This window comes from Python bivittatus, unplaced genomic scaffold (assembly GCF_059951505.1).
Source record: "Python bivittatus isolate LINGU-HERP-01145 unplaced genomic scaffold, Pbiv_v1 ctg000690_np1212, whole genome shotgun sequence".
Lineage (NCBI taxonomy): Eukaryota > Metazoa > Chordata > Lepidosauria > Squamata > Pythonidae > Python > Python bivittatus.
The window spans coordinates 9627238-9646870 of record NW_028277096.1 but is presented as its reverse complement, the minus strand read 5'-3'; the positions used below and the strand labels follow the sequence as shown (position 1 = coordinate 9646870).

General features: G+C 43.5%; 1 protein-coding gene across 3 annotated transcripts in view; it reads right to left on the bottom strand.

Moving 5' to 3' along the window:
* Positions 1-2247: 2247 nt before the first annotated feature.
* The window catches only part of POR (cytochrome p450 oxidoreductase), a 59928-nt gene continuing 42542 nt past the window's right edge, over positions 2248-19633 (bottom strand). For all 3 annotated transcript variants that reach the window (XM_088152193.1, XM_088152190.1, XM_088152194.1), the window contains exons 6-16: positions 17697-17821; positions 16309-16398; positions 15760-15858; positions 12635-12751; positions 11555-11673; positions 9984-10165; positions 8117-8266; positions 6321-6588; positions 4796-4941; positions 4308-4393; positions 2248-3466 (exon numbers count right to left, since the gene is read on the bottom strand). In XM_088152193.1, the coding sequence (XP_088008319.1) occupies positions 3322-3466; positions 4308-4393; positions 4796-4941; positions 6321-6588; positions 8117-8266; positions 9984-10165; positions 11555-11673; positions 12635-12751; positions 15760-15858; positions 16309-16398; positions 17697-17821 (1527 nt within the window). In that variant the 3' untranslated portion in view covers positions 2248-3321. The remainder of the gene's footprint in view (positions 3467-4307; positions 4394-4795; positions 4942-6320; positions 6589-8116; positions 8267-9983; positions 10166-11554; positions 11674-12634; positions 12752-15759; positions 15859-16308; positions 16399-17696; positions 17822-19633) is intronic.

Below are 19633 nucleotides of genomic sequence, written 5' to 3'. Positions count from 1 at the left end.
AGAGCAATGAATCTAGGAACTCCTCTGTGATATTCTCATGTGTTCCTGAATATCCCCATGAATGTCCTCTTGCATCCTATCCACCATCCCCTCATTGTCTCAGTCCAGCCTTCCTCATCTCTCTTACAATTGTGCATACACTTAACAGCTTTCCTGAGATTCTTGAGAAGTAGAAGAGCTGAACAGCATCAACCTATCAACGGCAACATTGTCCAAAGCACCAGAATTCCTTTCAGCAGTTTTGTATGGATATTTTTAAGCAATGTCATGGTTTTTCCCTCTCCCTTGAAAAACAGAAATTGCAAATTCCATATTGCAGTTTTGCTGTTTGATCCCTCTCTTCTGTGCAATGTGTAGATATAGAGAAATGTGGTACAAGACAAACCAAGTTTAAGCGTACAGATTGTCCTTGTAGTAGTCTTACTCTCTATATGGCTGCTCATCTACCGGAAAGAACTCTGGGCAGCAGACAAGAATCAAAACCACAATATAATTAAAACATTTAAAACAATACTGAGGCCCTGATTAGACACGCATCCCTCAGTTAACTATACCATGCTGGTTCCATCAACCCCCCAGCCCCAATGCCCAAGGCCAGAGTTGAGGCCATCTGTATCTCTGAGGATGGCAGGGGGAGGCTGCTCCATAAGGCAAGTGCCATGACAGAGAAGATACAGAGAAGACTGCTATGGCAGTCTTTCCCATAGACTGACTTCCAGATGTGCTGGGTTACAGCAGCCATCACGGAACTAGATCATTGGGCATGTAGGCTGAGGATGATTAGCACTTTAGCCAAACCATGCAGAGACCAGCTAGTTAGGTGAAGCTGCACTGCAATGAATGTTACAGAATGAAGAGGGGGAAGCTTACTGTATGCAATGGAGGAATTAGTTCTGATATTATTTTTAAAACTACTACATGGAGGATAAATACAGAATTCCCTTTCCACATTCTTTAGTCACTGATCGCCATCACATTTGCAGGTAATGGCACATAAAATTGGGGAAAAAACCACAAGTGATTGGAAGATCTCACTGAATCCTCCTTCAGCCCTTGAAATCATCACAAACCTCAACAGCTCATCCCTTGATCCATCCATGGGGCTGCCACTGGAGACAACCTGGAAGCTGCAGCTAGTGTAAAAAGCAGCAGAAAGGGATGGATAAGACAGCCCAGCCAATACAAAATTACACCTACAATGCAGAAACTGCATTGGTTGTCAGTTCCAGGCCCAGTTCAAAGTAGTTACCTCTAAAGCCCTAAGTTGCCAGCCCAGGACAGAACTGCTGGAAGTTTAAGAGCCCCCACCTGGTGGAATATTCTCCCCACACACAGGCCCCACCTTGCTGCCATTCGATGCACAAGTTAAGCTATTTGATTTCAATGTACTTTTGGTCCCAATTGTGAGTGCCTATCCTGGGTTTTATTTGGAGTTTTTATCTTTGCTTTTCTTTGTGGTTATTGTTTGTTCTTGATACTCATTTGGATTTAGTTATTTATGGCTATGTTGTTGGTGATGATGGTTTCTTTAATGTTGAGTCCTCTGGGACTGGGAGGTTTATACTGTAAAATAAATAAAATAGCAAGAAAGGTAAAACATAGTACTGAAGAGAAAATATATTTGCATGTTTAAAAAACATGACAAGGTGCAGGATTTTAGACTGAACATGTTCAGCCCTGAGAACAGGACTACGAAGCAGCATTTGTAGAATCTGCAGTGATGAGCTTTAGAAGACAATCTACCTGCAGATGTTCACCAGAATAGCAAAATATAATCTCCCAGTGGATGCTGATCCTCCACTGGGAGGTGATCCATACAAGATGTATTGTGACCGAGGACAGAAGCACTACCTTGTAACCAGCAGATGCTGGCATTCTGGTGGAAATACACCCTAGAAAAAATGTCCCAAACTGTACTACAGTAATAGAACTTTTCAGATGATTCATTCGTCCGTCCGTCCATACTTCCTTTCATTTTACACAATTTGTCTACCACTTCCATCCTAGTAGACTCTAGGCATTAAGTAAATTGCAAAAATAAATACTGTATGCTAGAGAGAAAAGAGGTACACACTGGCTCACCCACAGCCCTAGAAAGTTAAATTATAACCAAAGGATAAATAAATAAAGTTGGCTCTTATGAAGCAAAGCTTCCTCACCTTCTGATTTAACAGCATGGCTTCAGCTACAAAAACTCCAATCTCCCTTTCCCGTAAAAGTCCACACAGAGTCAGAAGAGGCAGAACGAAAGAATCGGGGTTATTTTATTTCAAGAACAAGTCTCCTTAAAATTATGTACAATCAGCGGACAGACTGCTTGACCAGTTTCCAAATGCACACATGTCATTAGGCGCCAGACAGCAGCTTCAACAGGGAGAGTCAAGTGATGGGAGGCAAATTAGTGTCCAGAAGAGCAGCACAGGACTGAAGTTGTCAGAGCTAGGATCAGCCTCAGTCCAGGATCTCATCCAGTTAGGAACAAAGCAAGGGAGAAACAGAAGGGGTGGTTTGGAGAGAGATCAAATTCATGTGGAATGAGTTTCCCACAAAAGGGAAAGAACAAAGGAAGTGAGATATCACAAACAGGTTCTTCTCTGGTCCATGCTGAGGCATAGCACCTAGATCCACCATCACCCTTCACAAGTGCCTTCTAACACAGAGGAGGGTGAGAGTTTCATTTTACTGGTTCTTATAAACCACTGCTACTATCCCTTCCCCTCCAAATGATTCCCTCTGCCTATGTTCCCAGATAATTCTATATCAGACATTGCCCTGGCACCCACCCCACGTGAATCCCAATAGCGCAGGTCACCAGTTGCTGAGAAAAATGCAAACCGTTGCCACTGCATTCTTCAGTGCAGCCCAGGAAAGACCCCAACCTGTTGATCAGGCTAAATGAGAAAGTGTTGAAGGACCAAGGTCATCTAAACACCATTTCCACTAGGGTACAGATGCCTGTGAGATGAGACAGGAAGGGCATTCCTCTTTTGAAAAGTTTGTTGTGTAAAGAAGGGGCAGGAAACCCACCCTGAGTTATGTCCTGCAGCAGCTACCAGCCAAAAGAAAGAAAGAGCGAGAGAGACAGACATGCTGGCATTTCTCCACTGCTCTGAGGGTCTAGCTCAATGCAACTAGACCTTGCCATGAAAAACCAAAGCCCACTAAACTCACCCTGCAGAACAGTCTAACAGGGAACGGGTAGGAGCTAGAGAAAGCCAAGGTATGCACAGATCCACAGTTCCCCGGAGGCAGCCAGATGAGTCCTTGCCCAGCTCTTCTACCAGCCACCTGAGAGACCCTCCTTTCTGCAGTAAGTGCCCCCTAACTCCAAACATCCAAGGAGTAGCGGCCCTTGGTCATCAGTTTCTTGACATAGTCCACAGCCTGCTGCTGGTTCATCTTCCCATGTTCAGCTACAATCTCATAAAAGGTATTCTGCACATCCCGGGCCATGTTGCGTGCATCACTGGAAGGAGGAAAAAATAAGAGGGTAAGGGGCGAGTCAGCGAAGAGCAGTGGCTAGATCTCAAGGCAGGTCAAACTCAACAAGGAGGCTTGGAGAAATGGCATCTTGCCAATTTCGGAGGAATCTGGTGCAGACAGAAATTCTGCCTTTCAACATTGTGGAGGAAAACAGGATCTAAAGATGGGCAGGTGGAAGGTAAGGATAATAGTATTTCACAGATAAAGCTGACAAAAGCCTGCTAAACACCCAATTGCATGCAGAAGGTCCCATTTCAGTCCCACTTATTTCCAGGCAGAGCTAGGAAATACTTCTGCCTGAATCCCCAAAGAATTGCGCCACTCTCCCTCTGACTGGGGCATGGGAATATAATTCCTTCAACTAAGCCAGCTTGATAGGAGCTGTAGTTCGATATATGGATAGACACTAGGTCAGCTGGTGGGTTGAAATGGCATAAGAAAGCTTATTAGATACATAGCTGGCTATTTCTTGAAACAAAATCAAGGATCCACTTGAAGTTAAAGGCATAAGTTTGTGAGGAAGACGGGTGGGCACCATAGGGAAGTCATCCACTTCGCTCACTTGAATTGTTTTGAATATTGTGCTTTCTGCAAATGCTTCAGAAAATTCTGCAAATTCATACTGATAATTCATATACTTTGGAAACTACCTCAGACAGCTTGCATTATTAATACCAGAATTCCCAGCCAGCGCTGCAATACTGTTTTCTTTCTAACTGTTCTGCCCCAGGGGCAGAACTACTAATTACTTGTTTCCAAGTCAATTTCTGACTGCTCACTACTGCAAAAAAACCTGTGAGCAAGAAGAGCCCTGCCACCCTCACCCGCACACGTAGATGTGACCATTTTCTTCATGGATCAACTTCCAGACATGCTCCTTGTTCTTCTTTAGCAGGTGCTGCACATAAATCTAAAGGGACAAAATTGGGTGTCAGTGGAGCCTTAAGAGCTGTGTACTTCTTATGATCTTTCCTCCTTCAGCGTAAAAACTGGCATCTACTTTTTAAAAATGGTAGATACGCAGACTACAAAAGTGATTTTGAAAAAAATAAAAAATGCCTGGTTCAGAAATCAGGTGAACCAGACTGATAGCAGGGGAGGAGATAGAAAATGAAAAATATTCTTACCAACGTTGTCTAGAATTATGGAAAACACAGGCATATTTTGTTCTCTCCCCCCTCCCCCACTGGAAGATGATTATCCAAGTACAAAGCATACCAACATCCTCAACCCATCCCCAGTCCCAGACCCAGCAAGACAGCTGAATGCAAATGCCCACTGATGGTGGAACATTTGGATGGAGCAGGCTTACCTTTTCTGGTTGGTCTCTCGAGAAAGCCACATTCAGTTGAGTAAGAGCTCCTTCTTTGACAAATTTGGCAAGTTCTTCCTTATAGATATAGTCCTCCTTCTCATGCCGGCAGCCGTAATACAACACGGTCTCCCCTACGTCCTTGCCTAGAACACAAGGGCATATTCTTCAGTCCAGAGCTGAGTGACCAGATGCATTCCTGCAGCAAATAGCAGCTCTGGACGTGCTTCTTTGGGATCTGATCTCAAGTTCAGAAAACAAAACTGGCTTGGTGATCAGCTGTTTGGGAAAGCCTGGATGAAATCACAGCTGAAGAACTGAAATCACCAAAGATAAAAATATGAAAGCTATTTGGTGGTAACTGCTCTGATGGAGGAGAAAAGGACACTGGGTGGGGGAGGAGAAAGACAAGAGCTAGCAACCTCGTATTTTCTGCAAAGTGAAATGTGAAGAGAATTACTACAGCATTATTCAGATGGGGAAGTTCTCTTATAGAGGTTTCTGCTCAGAACAATACACCAAAATGTAGGAATGCCAAAACCAGAGCAACACAGAAGGCTTTCACTCCAATTTGGCTACGAGAAAGAGATTATTTGGGGTTGCATTCTTGGCACAGCTGAATTCCCTCCTTTGAAAAGTCATTTTCTCCTTCACCAAGTGCTTTTATGTAAGGCATGGACTGGCTCTGATTGAACAACTCTCCATTTAATTGACTAAGTCAAACCAGGTGCCCCTGGTCACACTATCAGGGGATGACAGGAACTGCAGCTCCATTATAACTGGATGGTGACACACTGGCAGCTGCAGAAGATCACATCAGATTGTATGTTTCTGTTTGCAAAAGAGAGAAATGTGAACTGGTTTTCAAAAAGTCAGTTATGGAGAAATCAAAGATGGATTTTGTAAGCCGCCGAGAGTCTGCTGGAGTTGCTGGCCATAACAAATTTAAGATGACGATGACGATGACGATGACGATGACGATGATGATGATGACGATGATGACGATGACAATGTACACTCAGCAAGAACACAAGGTGATACCAGCAAGAATGGGCTGAAGCTTTAGTTGAGGATCCTGTTTCTCACCACAATCAGCCAGCTGTCAGCCAGTTGTTTTTAGGGAGGCCTTAGAGCAAGGCACAAAAGCAATTGCGCATACATATTTAGGGCCAGTGTAGTGAAGTGATCTGGGTGCTGGATTTGGTGCAGGGAGGCTCTAATTCAAGTCTCCACTCAGCCACAGGGCTCACCGGGTATGGCTCTGGGCCCTATCAGCCCAACCTGCTTCACAGGGTGGTTGTTTGGATGACAGCGAGACAAGACCCTCATGTAAGCTGCCTTGAGCTCTCAGAGAAAAGGCAGAAGAGGAATCAATAACTAAAATAACCAGCATACTGCCTCTGCCAGTGGATGCTCCATTTCACCACCACAGCAGACAATCCGTGGTTTCCCCTGGCTTGCTTCCCAAACAACTTAACCTGGGGGCCCTTGTTGCTTGCAGGGCCAATCTGAGCTCAGCACTCACCTTGCTCTTTGAGCCAGCCCCGCTCCTGGATGAAACCAATGAAGGGAGCGATCCCTGTGCCAGGCCCAATCATGATGACAGGAGTGTTAGGTTTGAAGGGCAGCCGGAATTGGGATTTCCGGACGTACAAGGGCACCGTAGATTTGTGCCCATTCTCATTGGGCTGCTTGTTCTTCAGCCAATTAGTAGCCACCCCTTTGTTCACTCGGTCTGTCTTGGTAGTATACTCCACAACAACGGCACAGATATGGATGGAGTTTGTGTGTACCTGGAGAGGGGGTGGAATGCAAGAGAGAGCCATCAGGAGCTTTGAGAGACAACAGTGGTGTCCCAGACTGCATTTATACCACACACTTCGCTTGGTGACACAATTAATCTCTGTCCAGGGTTCACACTGAATCATAAACTAAACAAATGAGCTGAGGGCACATAACACGCTGACATAGCTACATAAAGCCTAACCAAGGTTAAAACAAATGTTCAGACAAGAACTGAGATCTGGGTTTCCTTGGAGTGCAGGGAGGTAGAGAAGCACAGAAGTAAGGACTGGATTCCAACTTCAACAGTGAAAGATACTGAGGTTAAATTTTCAAATTTCTAGATTTCACAGGTGACTGTGAAAAGACACTCAATATTTATGCAACGTCTCGGTGGATTCTCAGATGCCCGAAAGGAACAAGAGAGATCGGCAGCCTTGTAGGCCATCCAGTCCAAACCCTTGCTTGATGTAGGAAATCCAGAATTACAACCCATCCAGAGAGTTGTCCTGTCTCTGCTTGAAGACCTCTAAAGAGGAAGTATATAGTCCTCAACTTTTCAGATTGATTGTCTGATTATGAACCATCAAGTTGGTATCAATTCTTAGCAGCCGCATACATAGATTTTCTCCATGACGATCTGTTCTTAATTGGTTCCAATTTTCAGACTGTTCTTACTGGAAACTGAATATTAGAAGAAGGCTTCTAATATTCAGCTGACATCAATCTTCCTATATATGAAGATCCTGAAATCTAGATCTCCCTTTCAGGGAAGTAGGGAACAAATATTTGCCTTCTTACATATGGCAATTCTTTGGGTTTTGAAGGGCATTTCCATGACTTTTCTTCCCTCTGCATCTGCTTTCCATGCCCCTGACCACCTTTGTTGCCTTTATTTATTCATATTTCAAATTTAGATACCGCCCATCTCATGAAGACGTTTGAACCCATTTTAGGCTGTCTCAATTTTCTGTAGTGCTCAGAACTTGACACAGGACTCCTGTCCAGGTCTGACCTAGTGTGAAACAAAGCAGGACCATTACTCCTTTTGGTGAGATTAACATGGGATAAAATTAAAAGAATCTTCCTGCATTACAGATTTGGTGAAAAAGATTACGAGGGGCCAGGGGCATCAGCATCTTCCATGCCTCGTTATGTCTTTCCTTGCAATTAGTGAAATCATTTAACACCCTTCTTTTTACAAATCATTTCCTTCTAACAAAGCATTTGTAAGAGCTATAGCCCAGCTCCTGACATCTTTAAACTTCCCGTCAACATCTATCCAGGCTGTGGCATTGCAGCAGAGAGTTCTCATTGTTGCTGCAGTGAGGGGGGAAGGCTCACATGAAACACCAAATAGTCATTGCAAATAGCATAGAGGAAGTGAAAGATCATTTCTGACTGGGGCAAAAGCATAAGGACAAGGATTGGGTGGACAGAAGAACTAAAGTGCACGTATTGTAGTAAAAAAATAAGGGAAAAAATACATTGGGCTGTGAACCAGGAGAGCTCTTGGTATGCCTTCCCAGTGGTGCTCACCTTGGATGTAGAAGCGATGGAGTAATAGCGAGCTTGAAGACGGGGAAGCAGTTCACAAAGGTGGTCAATAGGAGGCCGCAGAGAAGGTGTGTCCTCCAGGATAGCCAGGATATTCCTCCGGGCCTCAACAACCCAGCTGAGGTACAAAGTCTGGATCAAGCAAACATTTATGTTAGGGGAGAAAGAGATCAATGTGAACTTATTTTCAAAAACGTCAGTTCTAGACAAATCAAAGAAGGTTTGCAGTCAATGAGAACGCAAAGCGAAGCCAGTGAGTTTGGACTGAAGATCTACCTAGCTTAGGATCCTGTTTGTCACCACAATCAACCAGGTGGGCGGCCAGATGCTTTTAGGAAAGCCTTAAAGAGAGGCATAAGAATTTCTATTACTGATGACAGGAGAAGAGCAGAAGTATTTGGTCACTGTTCTACTCCACACAGCAAACACCTGGCCATGTGTGGGTAATGATTGATCTGAATATGACAATCCTTTCTCACCAGGCCTTGGATGACCTAAAGCAGACTTTCCCAACCTGGCTGTGCTATCTGAAAATGATGGAACTTGTTTATCCTGTTGGAAGGAGGCTGATCTAAGTCCTTATTTTTCTCAGGATTCTTAATGAGCTTCTAATCTGAAGCTAGTTCTCACTCTGGAAGTCCACTGCTCTGTGGAAGAGCACCTGCCTTGAAACCAAATAATTCAGCTTCTGAATCCCTGATATTTCTAGTTAAAAGATCCATGGAACGGAGACCATGGAGAACCACCATCAAGCAGAGTGGAGGACGCTAAACTCAGTGATCTCACTTCTACAGAAATGTTCAACCTTTGAGGTTCAGCACACTCATGCCATAATGGAGGCCATTTTCCCAAAAGCAGACAGGGCCAGGAAAAGATAAAAACTACACTCAATTTAATTTAAAATCCAGATCGGTAACAGCACTACTCCTTATGCGTTTAATAACTATTCTCCTTCTGCCAGATTAAAATTTACAGTTCAGTGGCAACTTTTATAAGGGGACACTCCCAAGGTCACATGCCACCCTGGGGCCTAAGGATGGGCATCCCAGTTCTCCAGGCAAAGATCTTGAGCACTTTAGGATAGATACGGAGGTTCTGAATCCAGAATTATTGTCTTTCCTTGTTTGATATCCTCAGGAGAGGCTTTGGGCTACAACTTCCATCAACCCTAGTTTGAATGCCCCAAACTGACTTGGTGCAATAACAGTTGTATCCAGTATATTTGGAGAATGTCAAATAACAGAAGGGTGCTCTAAGTTAACTGGGGAAGAAAAGCTGCATGGGCTGACTTAGCAGAAGCCAACTGGCTATTTCCTATCCTGCCAAATCTGATGTGTAAGCACCACTACCTGGGGATTCCCACTCCTGCTTTCTAACTTTTGAGTGGTAAAGCAGGGTGGGGTTTTCCAATGGGCTAAAACAGCAATCCTGACAACCCAGATGCTGCCCATCCCTATTACATTTCTGCCTTACCAGTAGAACATGCTGGGAAACTTTAAATGAGATAGATATGGGCTGAGCATGTCTATCTTCCCATCTGGCATTTCTCTACTGAAAACAGCTTCTGTGGTATTTTGCTTGTCTGAGTCAAAGAAAATTGGAAATCCCGTGTCCACCAATTCCAACAAGACCTCCTTCAAAAGATCTTCAAAAGATCAATGGTAGATTTTGCCAAGCTGGGCTGCAAAAATACAGAGGACCACCAAATGGCAGCATACAGAGTTTTTGCCTTTGTCTCTGCCACCACCTAGTGGTGACCTGGATTGCTGCAGCTCAGATCTGGTGGCTCTAATCATGGATGTCATTTTAATAATATTAGGGAGAGCAGCAAAAGTAGATCAGTACCCACCTTGCCTTCAGGAGAGGAAGAAGCCATCTTGCGCAGTTTTTCTTGCTCACTGGCATCTGTAGCATATTGTGCCAACTCATAGAGAACATTGGTGCGTGGTGGGTTAGTGATGTCCAAATAGTAGGTCAAAGCTGTGCGGTATGAAGTTGGGCAAGGGAATGGGTGCTTCTTGTTGGATTCCTCTGCAGAGGAGAGAGGAAGAGTTCAGAAATCCAAATATACGCCTCTGAATCTTGCATAAAGAGTCCACACAGCAATTCTGATCTCCATAAAGGATTGCAACTGAGACCAAAAGTGTAAGATCAACCACAGCTCTCATAGTGATAACCAATGGCTAACAAACTGAGGTTCCTCCACAGAGATGCAAAGACTAAACATCAGGTTTCTAACAGGAACCCAAAGTCCTATCCCAGCCTTCCCCAACATAGCATGACCCCAGCTAAGAACTATGGGAATTGAAGTCCATATGTCTGAATAGCATTTGTACTGGGAAGGTTATCCTACCCAATTCTCAACCCTACAGTCAACCTGCAGGTTTCGCTGCACCAATGTTGTTCTATTGCTTTGGTAGTTATGGAGACCAGAATCATGTGCCCCACTGAACAACGCAGGTTGGTCAGATTGATAGAAACAGGATGAAATGATTTCATTAAAGCATCCAATTTCCAATGTTCATGCGAAATAAGGTCACATTGCAAGGGGAAAGAAAGATCTCATGTGAAAGGGACCAGCACACTTGAAATCTGAGAAATAATTGCATAAGAGCAAACAATGCAGGAGAACAAACAGTTCACTAAGCTGAAATATGACACAAAGAAGGAGCCCTCAATTCAATCAGTGTTTACCACCTCCCTCGCCATCCACACCGTAACAAAGACACAACAGCAACGGCTTTGTTAAGTGCCCGAGCAGCAGCAACGCTGACACGCTGCCCACTGCTGAGCCCAGAACCTATTGAAGGTTCAGCTGGAAGACTCATTCAGTGTCCCCCCAAATGCAAGTGAAGCATGATTCATATTCCACAGTTGCCCCCATCAGCTAATACAAATTCTCAACAGGCTTAGTAAGGGTGGCAGGTCCCCACACTTCAAAGGTCCCAGAGTCTCAGGTTCATAAAAAGGGCAGAAGACGACTGCAGAATGTCTTAATTGAGCAACTGGATTGATCAGCTGGATGTAAACGCCCCTGAAATCAGGTGTGGAAACTAGTTCTGCCAGAAGTGAATTCCAGCTTCAAACAGCTGCTGTGACACATAATGGAAATTATTCTGGTGTGAATTTTTTTGCTGCAGCAACTATCAAAGGATGAGAACTGTCTGTGAAAAGCGAAGGACCGCCCTTAGCTATATGCATCTCTGCTGGGGGCTCATTCTGTAAAACAGAGGGAAGACATCTAATGCCCTCCAGTTATTAGGGACAGCAAGTCCCATCAGCCACAGTTTGTATGGTAAAGAAGAATGGGAATGGTTGTTCAAAATATCTGATAAAACGGAGAAACATTTTGCACCATCAGTTTTCAAAATAAAAAAGCCTATCACTTATGCAAGAGAGCAGCTTTATTTATACGCTCACCATCTAAATTGTTTAAGGAGATCACTGTATCCAAATCAGCACTCAGTATTTCACCAAGCCGGTTCACCAGTGAAGTGTCATTGGCTGGATATACAGCAATATGGTCTCCAGCTTCATACCTGGGAAAGAAATTGAGAGGTTAAGTTCGTACGTCATGTAAGGCATGGTTTAACTATGGTCTGATGAATAAACCACCTCTGGCTGGGTCTACACAACACGCTATGCCAAAACGAACCAAACCACATTATTTATGGCTTAGTCTAACGTCTGAACCACATCACTGAAGCCCACCACAGCCTTTCCTAAGGGTCCCCACAATGCCTGGGAATTCAATATTCCTAAAGTTAGGGAAAGCATTTCATCTCTATTACATTGGGAGTCAGACCCTTTTAAAGCACAAGGAGGCAAATCCCTTTGATGTGGATTTAAGGGCTGCGTTCACACAATGTGCTTAAGCTGGTTATTGAATTTATCCATACAGGTAGTCCTTGCTTAACAACCACAATTGAGACCAGCAAATCCTTTGCTAAACGACGCAGTTGTTAAGCGAGACATCACATGACCGCAACTTGCGATTTTACTACCAGCTTCTCCATTAACTCTGCTTGTCGGAAGCCGGCTGTGAAGCGCGCAAATGGCGATTGCGTGATTACAGGACACTGCAACAGTCATAAATGCCTGCTGGCTGCGAAGTGCCCGAATGTCAATCATGTGACTGCAGGGATGCTGCAACAGTCATAAATATGAGGACCGGTGTTAAAGTTACTTTTACAGCACTGTCATAACTTAAAACAGTTGCTAAACAGGACAGTCATTAAGCAAGGTCTACCTCTATTTGGGGTTTGTGCAATACAATGAACAATTAATCAAGTGTGCTAGTTAATACAACATGCTAATCCATACACACACACAATTAATTAATTAATTTAGGTTATTCATAATCAAGGTTAGCACATTGTACAAACGCAGCCTCTAACTCTTTTGTCAACACAGTCATCAGACATGTGTTTAAAAGCAAGTTTCTCCAATCCAGTGCCCTGCAGCTGCATTGATTCTAGAACCTCCAAAATTCCCATTTACCTGATTTTGGACCCAGTAATGTCCAGTTCAAGATGCATTAGGTGTCGCTCTCCACCTTGGTTGAGCTTCCGGTTCACAGCAACTGGGGCCAAAAAGGGGTTCTTGGCATCAAATGGTCTAGAAGGAACCCCAGGAGACATATCTGGTTAATCGCTTGAATGGTTTATTGCACTGCGATTGGAGCTTCTAAACACACACTGAAGGAGGTCCTGTCCATAGTGGAAATCGACAAGATATGGACCCAGAGGCAATTCTTTGCAATGGCACCCGTGCTATGGGACCCCATGACCCTGCAGTACTCCTGGCACCCTCCCTAGCGGATTTCCATAAAGCAGTTCACGTGATACCTTTTGACATCACCTCTGTTTTCATATTTTGTAAATCACCAGGAGTCCCCTTTGAGCAAATATACAGTCAGGTCCAGAAATATTGGGACATCGACACAATTCTAACATATTTGGCTCTATACACCACCACAATGGATTTGGAATGAAACAAACACAATGTGCTTTAACTGCAGACTGTCAGCTTTAATTTGAGGGTATGTACATCATACAGGTGAACGGTGTAGGAATTACAACAGTTTGCATATGTGCCTCCCACTTGTTAAGGGACCAAAAGTAATGGGACAGAATAATAATCATAAATCAAACTTTCCCTTTTTAATACTTGGTTGCAAATCCGTTGCAGTCAATCACAGCCTGAAGCCTGGAACGCATAGATATCACCAGACGCTGGGTTTCATCCCTGGTGATGCTCTGCCAGGCCTCTACTGCAACTGTCTTCAGTTCCTGCTTGTTCTTGGGACATTTTCCCTTCAGTTTTGTCTTCAGCAAGTGAAATGCATGCTCAATGGGATGCAGGTCAGGTGATTGACTTGGCCATTGCATAACATTCCACTTCTGTCCCTTCAAAAACTCTTTGGTTGCTTTTGCAGTATCCTTTGGGTCACTGTCCATCTGTACTGTGAAGCGCCGTCCAATGAGTTCTGCAGCATTTAGCTGAATGTGAGCGGATAATATTGCCGGAAACACTGCAGAATTCATCCTGCTGCTTTTGTCAGCAGTCACATCATCAATAAATACAAGAGAACCAGTTCCACTGGCAGCCATACATGCCCACGCCATGACACTACCACCACCATGCTTCACTGATGAGGTGGTATGCTTAGGATCATGAGCAGTTCCTTTCCTTCTCCATACTCTTCTCTTCCCATCACTCTGGTACAAGTTGATCTTGGTCTCATCTGTCCATAGGATGTTGTTCCAGAACTGTGACGGCTTTTTTAGATGTTGTTTGGCAAACTCCAATCTGGCCTTCCTGTTTTTGAGGCTCACCAATGGTTTACATCTTGTGGTGAACCCTCTGTATTCACTCTGGTGAAGTCTTCTTTTGATTGTTGACTTTGACACACATACACCTACCTCCTGGAGAGTGTTCTTGATCTGGCCAACTGTTGTGAAGGGTGTTTTCTTCACCAGGGAAAGGATTCTTCGGTCATCCACCACAGTTGTTTTCCATTGTCTCCCGGGTCTTTTGGTGTTGCTGAGCTCACCGGTGTGTTCCTTCTTTTTGAGAATGTTCCAAACAGTTGTTTTGGCCACGCCTAATGTTCTTGCTCTCTCTCTGATGGGTTTGTTTTGTTTCTTCAGCCTAATGATGGCTTGCTTCACTGATAGTGACAGCTCTTTGGATCTCATCTTGAGAGTTGACAGCAACAGATTCCAAATGCAAATAGCACACTTGAAATGAACTCTGGGCCTTGTATCTGCACATTGTAATTGGGGTACTGAGGGAATATCACACACCTGGCCATGGAACAGCTGAGAAGCCAATTGTCCCATTACTTTTGGTCCCTTAACAAGCGGGAGGCACATATGCAAACTGTTGTAATTCCTACACCGTTCACCTGAGTTGGATGTACATACCCTCAAATTAAAGCTGACAGTCTGCAGTTAAGGCACATTGTGTTTGTTTCATTCCAAATCCATTGTGGTGGTGTATAGAGCCAAAGATGTTAGAACTGTCGATGTCCCAATATTTCTGGACCTGACTGTATAAAGTTTGCTTCCCTATAGCTCTACACGGCATCAATTGTCCTTCAAAGTTTCAAACAAACAAACAAATGGTTGAAATCTCAAAAAGATTCCTGTGCCTTTGTGAACTCCCATGAGCTTTTGACCAAATGAAAAAAATTGCTGAAGTTTCCTACCCTCCCACTACATTCACTGCTCTGGCAGCCCATCTGATGAGAAAGCTGCCAAGCAGGGGAGCAAGGATGGGACTACCACACTGTGGCACCCATCTCTTGGGGGCTCTTTTTCAGGGATGGTCCCCCTCATTCTTTCTCAAAGGAAAACTTCAGAAAAGCACTGTGAAGTTCTCTTGGTCCTGCCATTTTTCACCTGCCCTTGTTACAGGAAGCAGAAGGAGTCCTCAAAGACTGTATGGCCCCCAGCCAGCAGCTGTGCCAGGACCCAGCCTACCAAGCCTGAATGCATTTTCTTAATAGCAGTTTGACGCACAATTGTTCACAAGTGGACTTTCTTATTTACAACTGGATGAGGGCTTCATGCTGCTAAGAATTCTCCTTAAATTACTGTGTCCCTTTTCATAGGAAGAAAGACTTCTTTAAATGGGATTTTAAAGAGAAGGGATCGCATCTTCTTGAGTTTTATTGTTTTTATTGTGTGTGCTTTGCCAATTTCATACATCACTCTTTGCTCCCTTTAGGAGTAAGAATGGAAAGTAATAATAATAATAATTAAGGGGAAGGAGGAGGAGGAGGAGAAGCAGCAGAAGACATAATAACAGTAATAAAAGGAAGAGGAAGAGGAGGAGGAGGAGGAATAAATAGTAATAATAATAATTTTAAAAGGAAGCAGGAAGAGGAGAAGAAGAAATTACAACAGAAGAAAAACTACTACTACTATTACTATCTACTACTACAGCGATGATACATTTTCAGATTTCCTTGCAAGAGAAATTTAAAGACTATTTCAAAACTGTCAAGATTCCACTGTTGCAGTTTGGGAAATGCTTACAACCAATTCAGCCCTTATATAGGGCTTGAAGGATTTTGCCCTTCATGCCCCTGTCTGTATCTCTCTTTTTTTGTAACTTACGGTTTCTGGTTCCCATAGCTCTTGAGGCGTCCCATTTCACCCATGTAAACCTTGCTTTGGCTGATGTCTTTGTGAACCACCAGCTCGTACTGCCGTATACTAGAGAAGAAGGAAAGTAAATAAAGTAAGTGGACAAAACATCTGGGCTTTCAATTTCAGGGGCCAGATCAGAGACCAAAGTGGGACAGAGCTCATATTGCCACATGGTGAACATGGAGGCAGACATTAAGGAACTCCCCCATGACCACAGCAGAGCCATACGGCTGAGGGCTTCTCTCTCCTCCCTCCACATGCCATATTTCTCCAAGAGCAATCTAACGGAGGCTACATGATGGGAGTGGATAAGGCCACCCTCTTCTCCCCTTGTCTGACACCATGCAAAATCACTCTTGCTAGAGCTCAGAATTGCTTGCTTGCAGACCACTTTGGAAATGAAGCTGAGAACCACCTGTGCCCCACCCTGCCCTTTGCAGAAGGCATCTCCCTGTCTGCTGGGACCGCAGGGACGCCCAGGCCCTCTTCTCATACTAGCTGCTGTTACACACTGACCAGGATTCATCTCCTGTGGCTTCCACACCAAAATGTTCACACACTGCTGGCCAGAACTGTTCGCGCCAAGTGATGAAATCTTCTTCCAAGCTGTTGGAAACAGTGAAGGGGGAGGTGAGGAAAACCAAAGGAATCATGTTCAACATACAGCAGCCAGACCAGTGTTTCTCAACCTTAGCAACTTTAAGATGTGTGGACTTCAACTCCCCATTGGCTTAAAGTTACTCTGGCTGAGAAACACTGATCCAGATCTTCTCACCTGTATCGTCCCTTCTGACTTTACAACTGTCCAAGCCGTATAGAAGAGCTGATCAACCATGTAGCCCTCCAATCTGTTGCAGAAATGGCAATATCAGTTCTATTAACATTTATATGGGAGGTCAAGGGCCTGATCCAAAAGAAACCCCTGTGGCTTTAAAAACCACAGTCAGGAGGAACTTCAACTGGTACTACTCTTATGTAAATGCATTGCTTTACCTGCTGAGCTGCATCTGGCATTTTACACAACAAATAAAGTTTACAGAAGGGTTTGGAAGGGACATCAATTTTTCAGCCTGTAGGTGATAGCTGACCTGTTGAAGGGTGAAATGAAAACTGCATTCCCAAAAAGCAGGGCTAAAATTATATTTGATTTCAGTTTAATGCAATTGCAAATGCATTTTATGAAATGTAGTTAATTAAATGCATAGGGCCTGGTTACTTGAGGGATCGCCTATCTTCCTTAGTATCTGCTCGACCAGTTTGACCTGGCAGGGTAGGTGCACTCTGAGTTCCATTGATTAAAGAACGCCGCCTGTCAGGGCCCTGGAAGTGCACCTTCTCTGTAGCAGCGCCTGGTCTCTGTAATGAAGTCCCCCGCCCCCAAGATCTGAACAGCCCCCACCCTACTGGTATATGAAGGGGGATGAAGACCTAGCTCTTCACCCAGGCCTTCCGTGAGGATGACTGAAGCCTCCTTTTAACCTAGATTGCTTTCTTTTATTTTCAGCTGGTTTGTTATTCTGCCATCTCTACCCTCTTTGGTTTCTTATGGTTCTTATTGTCATATTTTTCATGTTTAAATCATCTGTAAATCGTCCAGAGTTGCTGGGAGTCAGGCAGCATATAGAAATAATAATAATAATAATAATAATAATAATAATAATAATAATAATAATAATGATGATGATGATGATGATGATGATGATGATGATGATGATGATGATGATGATGATGTTAATGCCATAAATGTAACCAATTTTATTCCTCTGCCATATTAAAAATTATAATTGCATGGTAACTTCAGAAGAGATCTGCAGGGCCACATCCAAGCTTCCTTGGGGTTACAGGTGGTTCAGAAGGCTCACATTCTTCATCTCTGTTCCAGAGAAAGTAGACATCCAACTTACTTTGCATCATCATCTCCAAGGCCAAGTTCAAATATCCGCTGAGCTCCGAGCTCCTCCAGCCTCTTGTCTACGTATTTCCCCATGGCGTTGAAATGCTCATAAGTTTTGTTCCCAAGCCCAAACACCTGGAAAGCACCAGAATATTGGTTCAGCTGAGAGGCAGTCAGAGGAGTCCAAGGAATATTTCCTTGAAAATCAGGTCACTTTGGGTTTGACAAAGCTTGTTTAGATTAGGAGGTGTCTGTTCTAAACGTCTGTCAAACAATGCTGGTCCTGAGGTTTTCTTCTTCCTTGTAAATAGGACATGGCATACATTTTTGTGGATTCATCCACAAACGTTTATGCCACAACATATTTACCCATCTTTAAGGTGATATAAGATGCTTCAACATTGTGTTTACTGCAACAGGACCAGCAGAAGCTCCTCTGGAATCTTCTTCACATAGTACCTTATTAAATGTATCAGAATTCTGTTTGGATTCTACTTGCTTAGAGATATTTTTAAAAAGGATAACACAAACACAACAGTGGATAGGTCTGCCTGTGTCACAAGCAGGGTGAATGTCTTATGATAACCCCATATTACTTGTTCTTATTTATCTAGAGGCTCAGATCACATTCAAAACAAATCCAAGTTGCAACTTTCATTATTCACTTTAGCTTGAAACCCTTCACTCCTTGACTCTCTTCCTCATATCCCTATACATACTCCAGTTCAAAGTTTAGCTATTAAACTGGGTTTTCATTTGGCTAATTGTGATTTTTTTATAATAACGTCATTCAATTTTTAAAAAAGAAACAGTAAAAACAAATATTAATATTAAGAGAAAGAATAAGAATAGAAAATTGAAAAACAAAACAATAGTAACGATGAAAACTGCAGAAAAGAAAAGAAAAAAGAAAAGAAAAGAAAAGAAAGAAAGAAAGAAAGAAAGAAAGAGAAAGAAAGAGAAAGAAAGAGAAAGAGAGAAAGAAAGAAAGAGAGAGAGAGAGAGAGAGAGAGAGAGAGAAAGAAAGAAAGAAAGAGAGAGAGAGAGAGAGAGAGAGAGAGAGAGAGAGAGAGAGAGAGAGAGAGAAAGAATTGACTTCCAACCCTCCTTGCAACAGATATAAGTAACAATAGACCTCAAACCCTTACTCTAAATTTTAACATCTAACTTCCATTATTAACCTGTATTCTAATTGTGATTTATATTGTAAAACTTGGTCAAAGAAACAATAGCTTGCTGTGTGCTATCACAACACACAGCAATTCCTATACACATCTTCTACAGCTAGAGAGCCAGCTAAGCACACTTTTCTCTGGCTGGGCGGGGCTGCAGCTTCTCACCAGTTCTCCAGTTCTTTGCAAAACTGGACTGATGCGAAAAGAAGAACAATACAGGCAGAACCAGCTGCACAATTCAATTCTCAGAGCACAGTATTTGAGCAGAAGAGGTGCAGAACTTCCATTTGCTTTTGAACATGAGCACAAGAAGACCACCATTCAGATCAAATAAGAGGTTTTTCTTTTGCTGTGAGGGAAAATGACTCTTATTCCTATTTCACAGACAGGCAACCCAAACCTAACATCATCAACCTTCTTAATTTGTTGTCCTCTAGATGGGTTGGACTGTGACTCCGTGGCCATTTGCCTGGGAGGCGCCGCACTCAGCTCCGGGGAGAAATGGAGAGGGGCTGGATTATATTCAAGCTTAAGGAACTGTCCAAGAGAGTTTCCATGCCAATAGGTCACTGCTGCTCCCTTCCTCCTCTTGTTTCTTTGATATAAGGATGAGCGCCAGCAGCCTCAATGGGGCCTTTTATCTAACTCTAACCTGATCCTCCCCAACCCCATGTTTGTGACTCCTAAAGCACCCCTAGATTGCACTACTGAAATTCAGTGGTATATGTTTTTTTGAATGGCAGGGAGGGAGGGAAATGAAGGGGCTAGACAG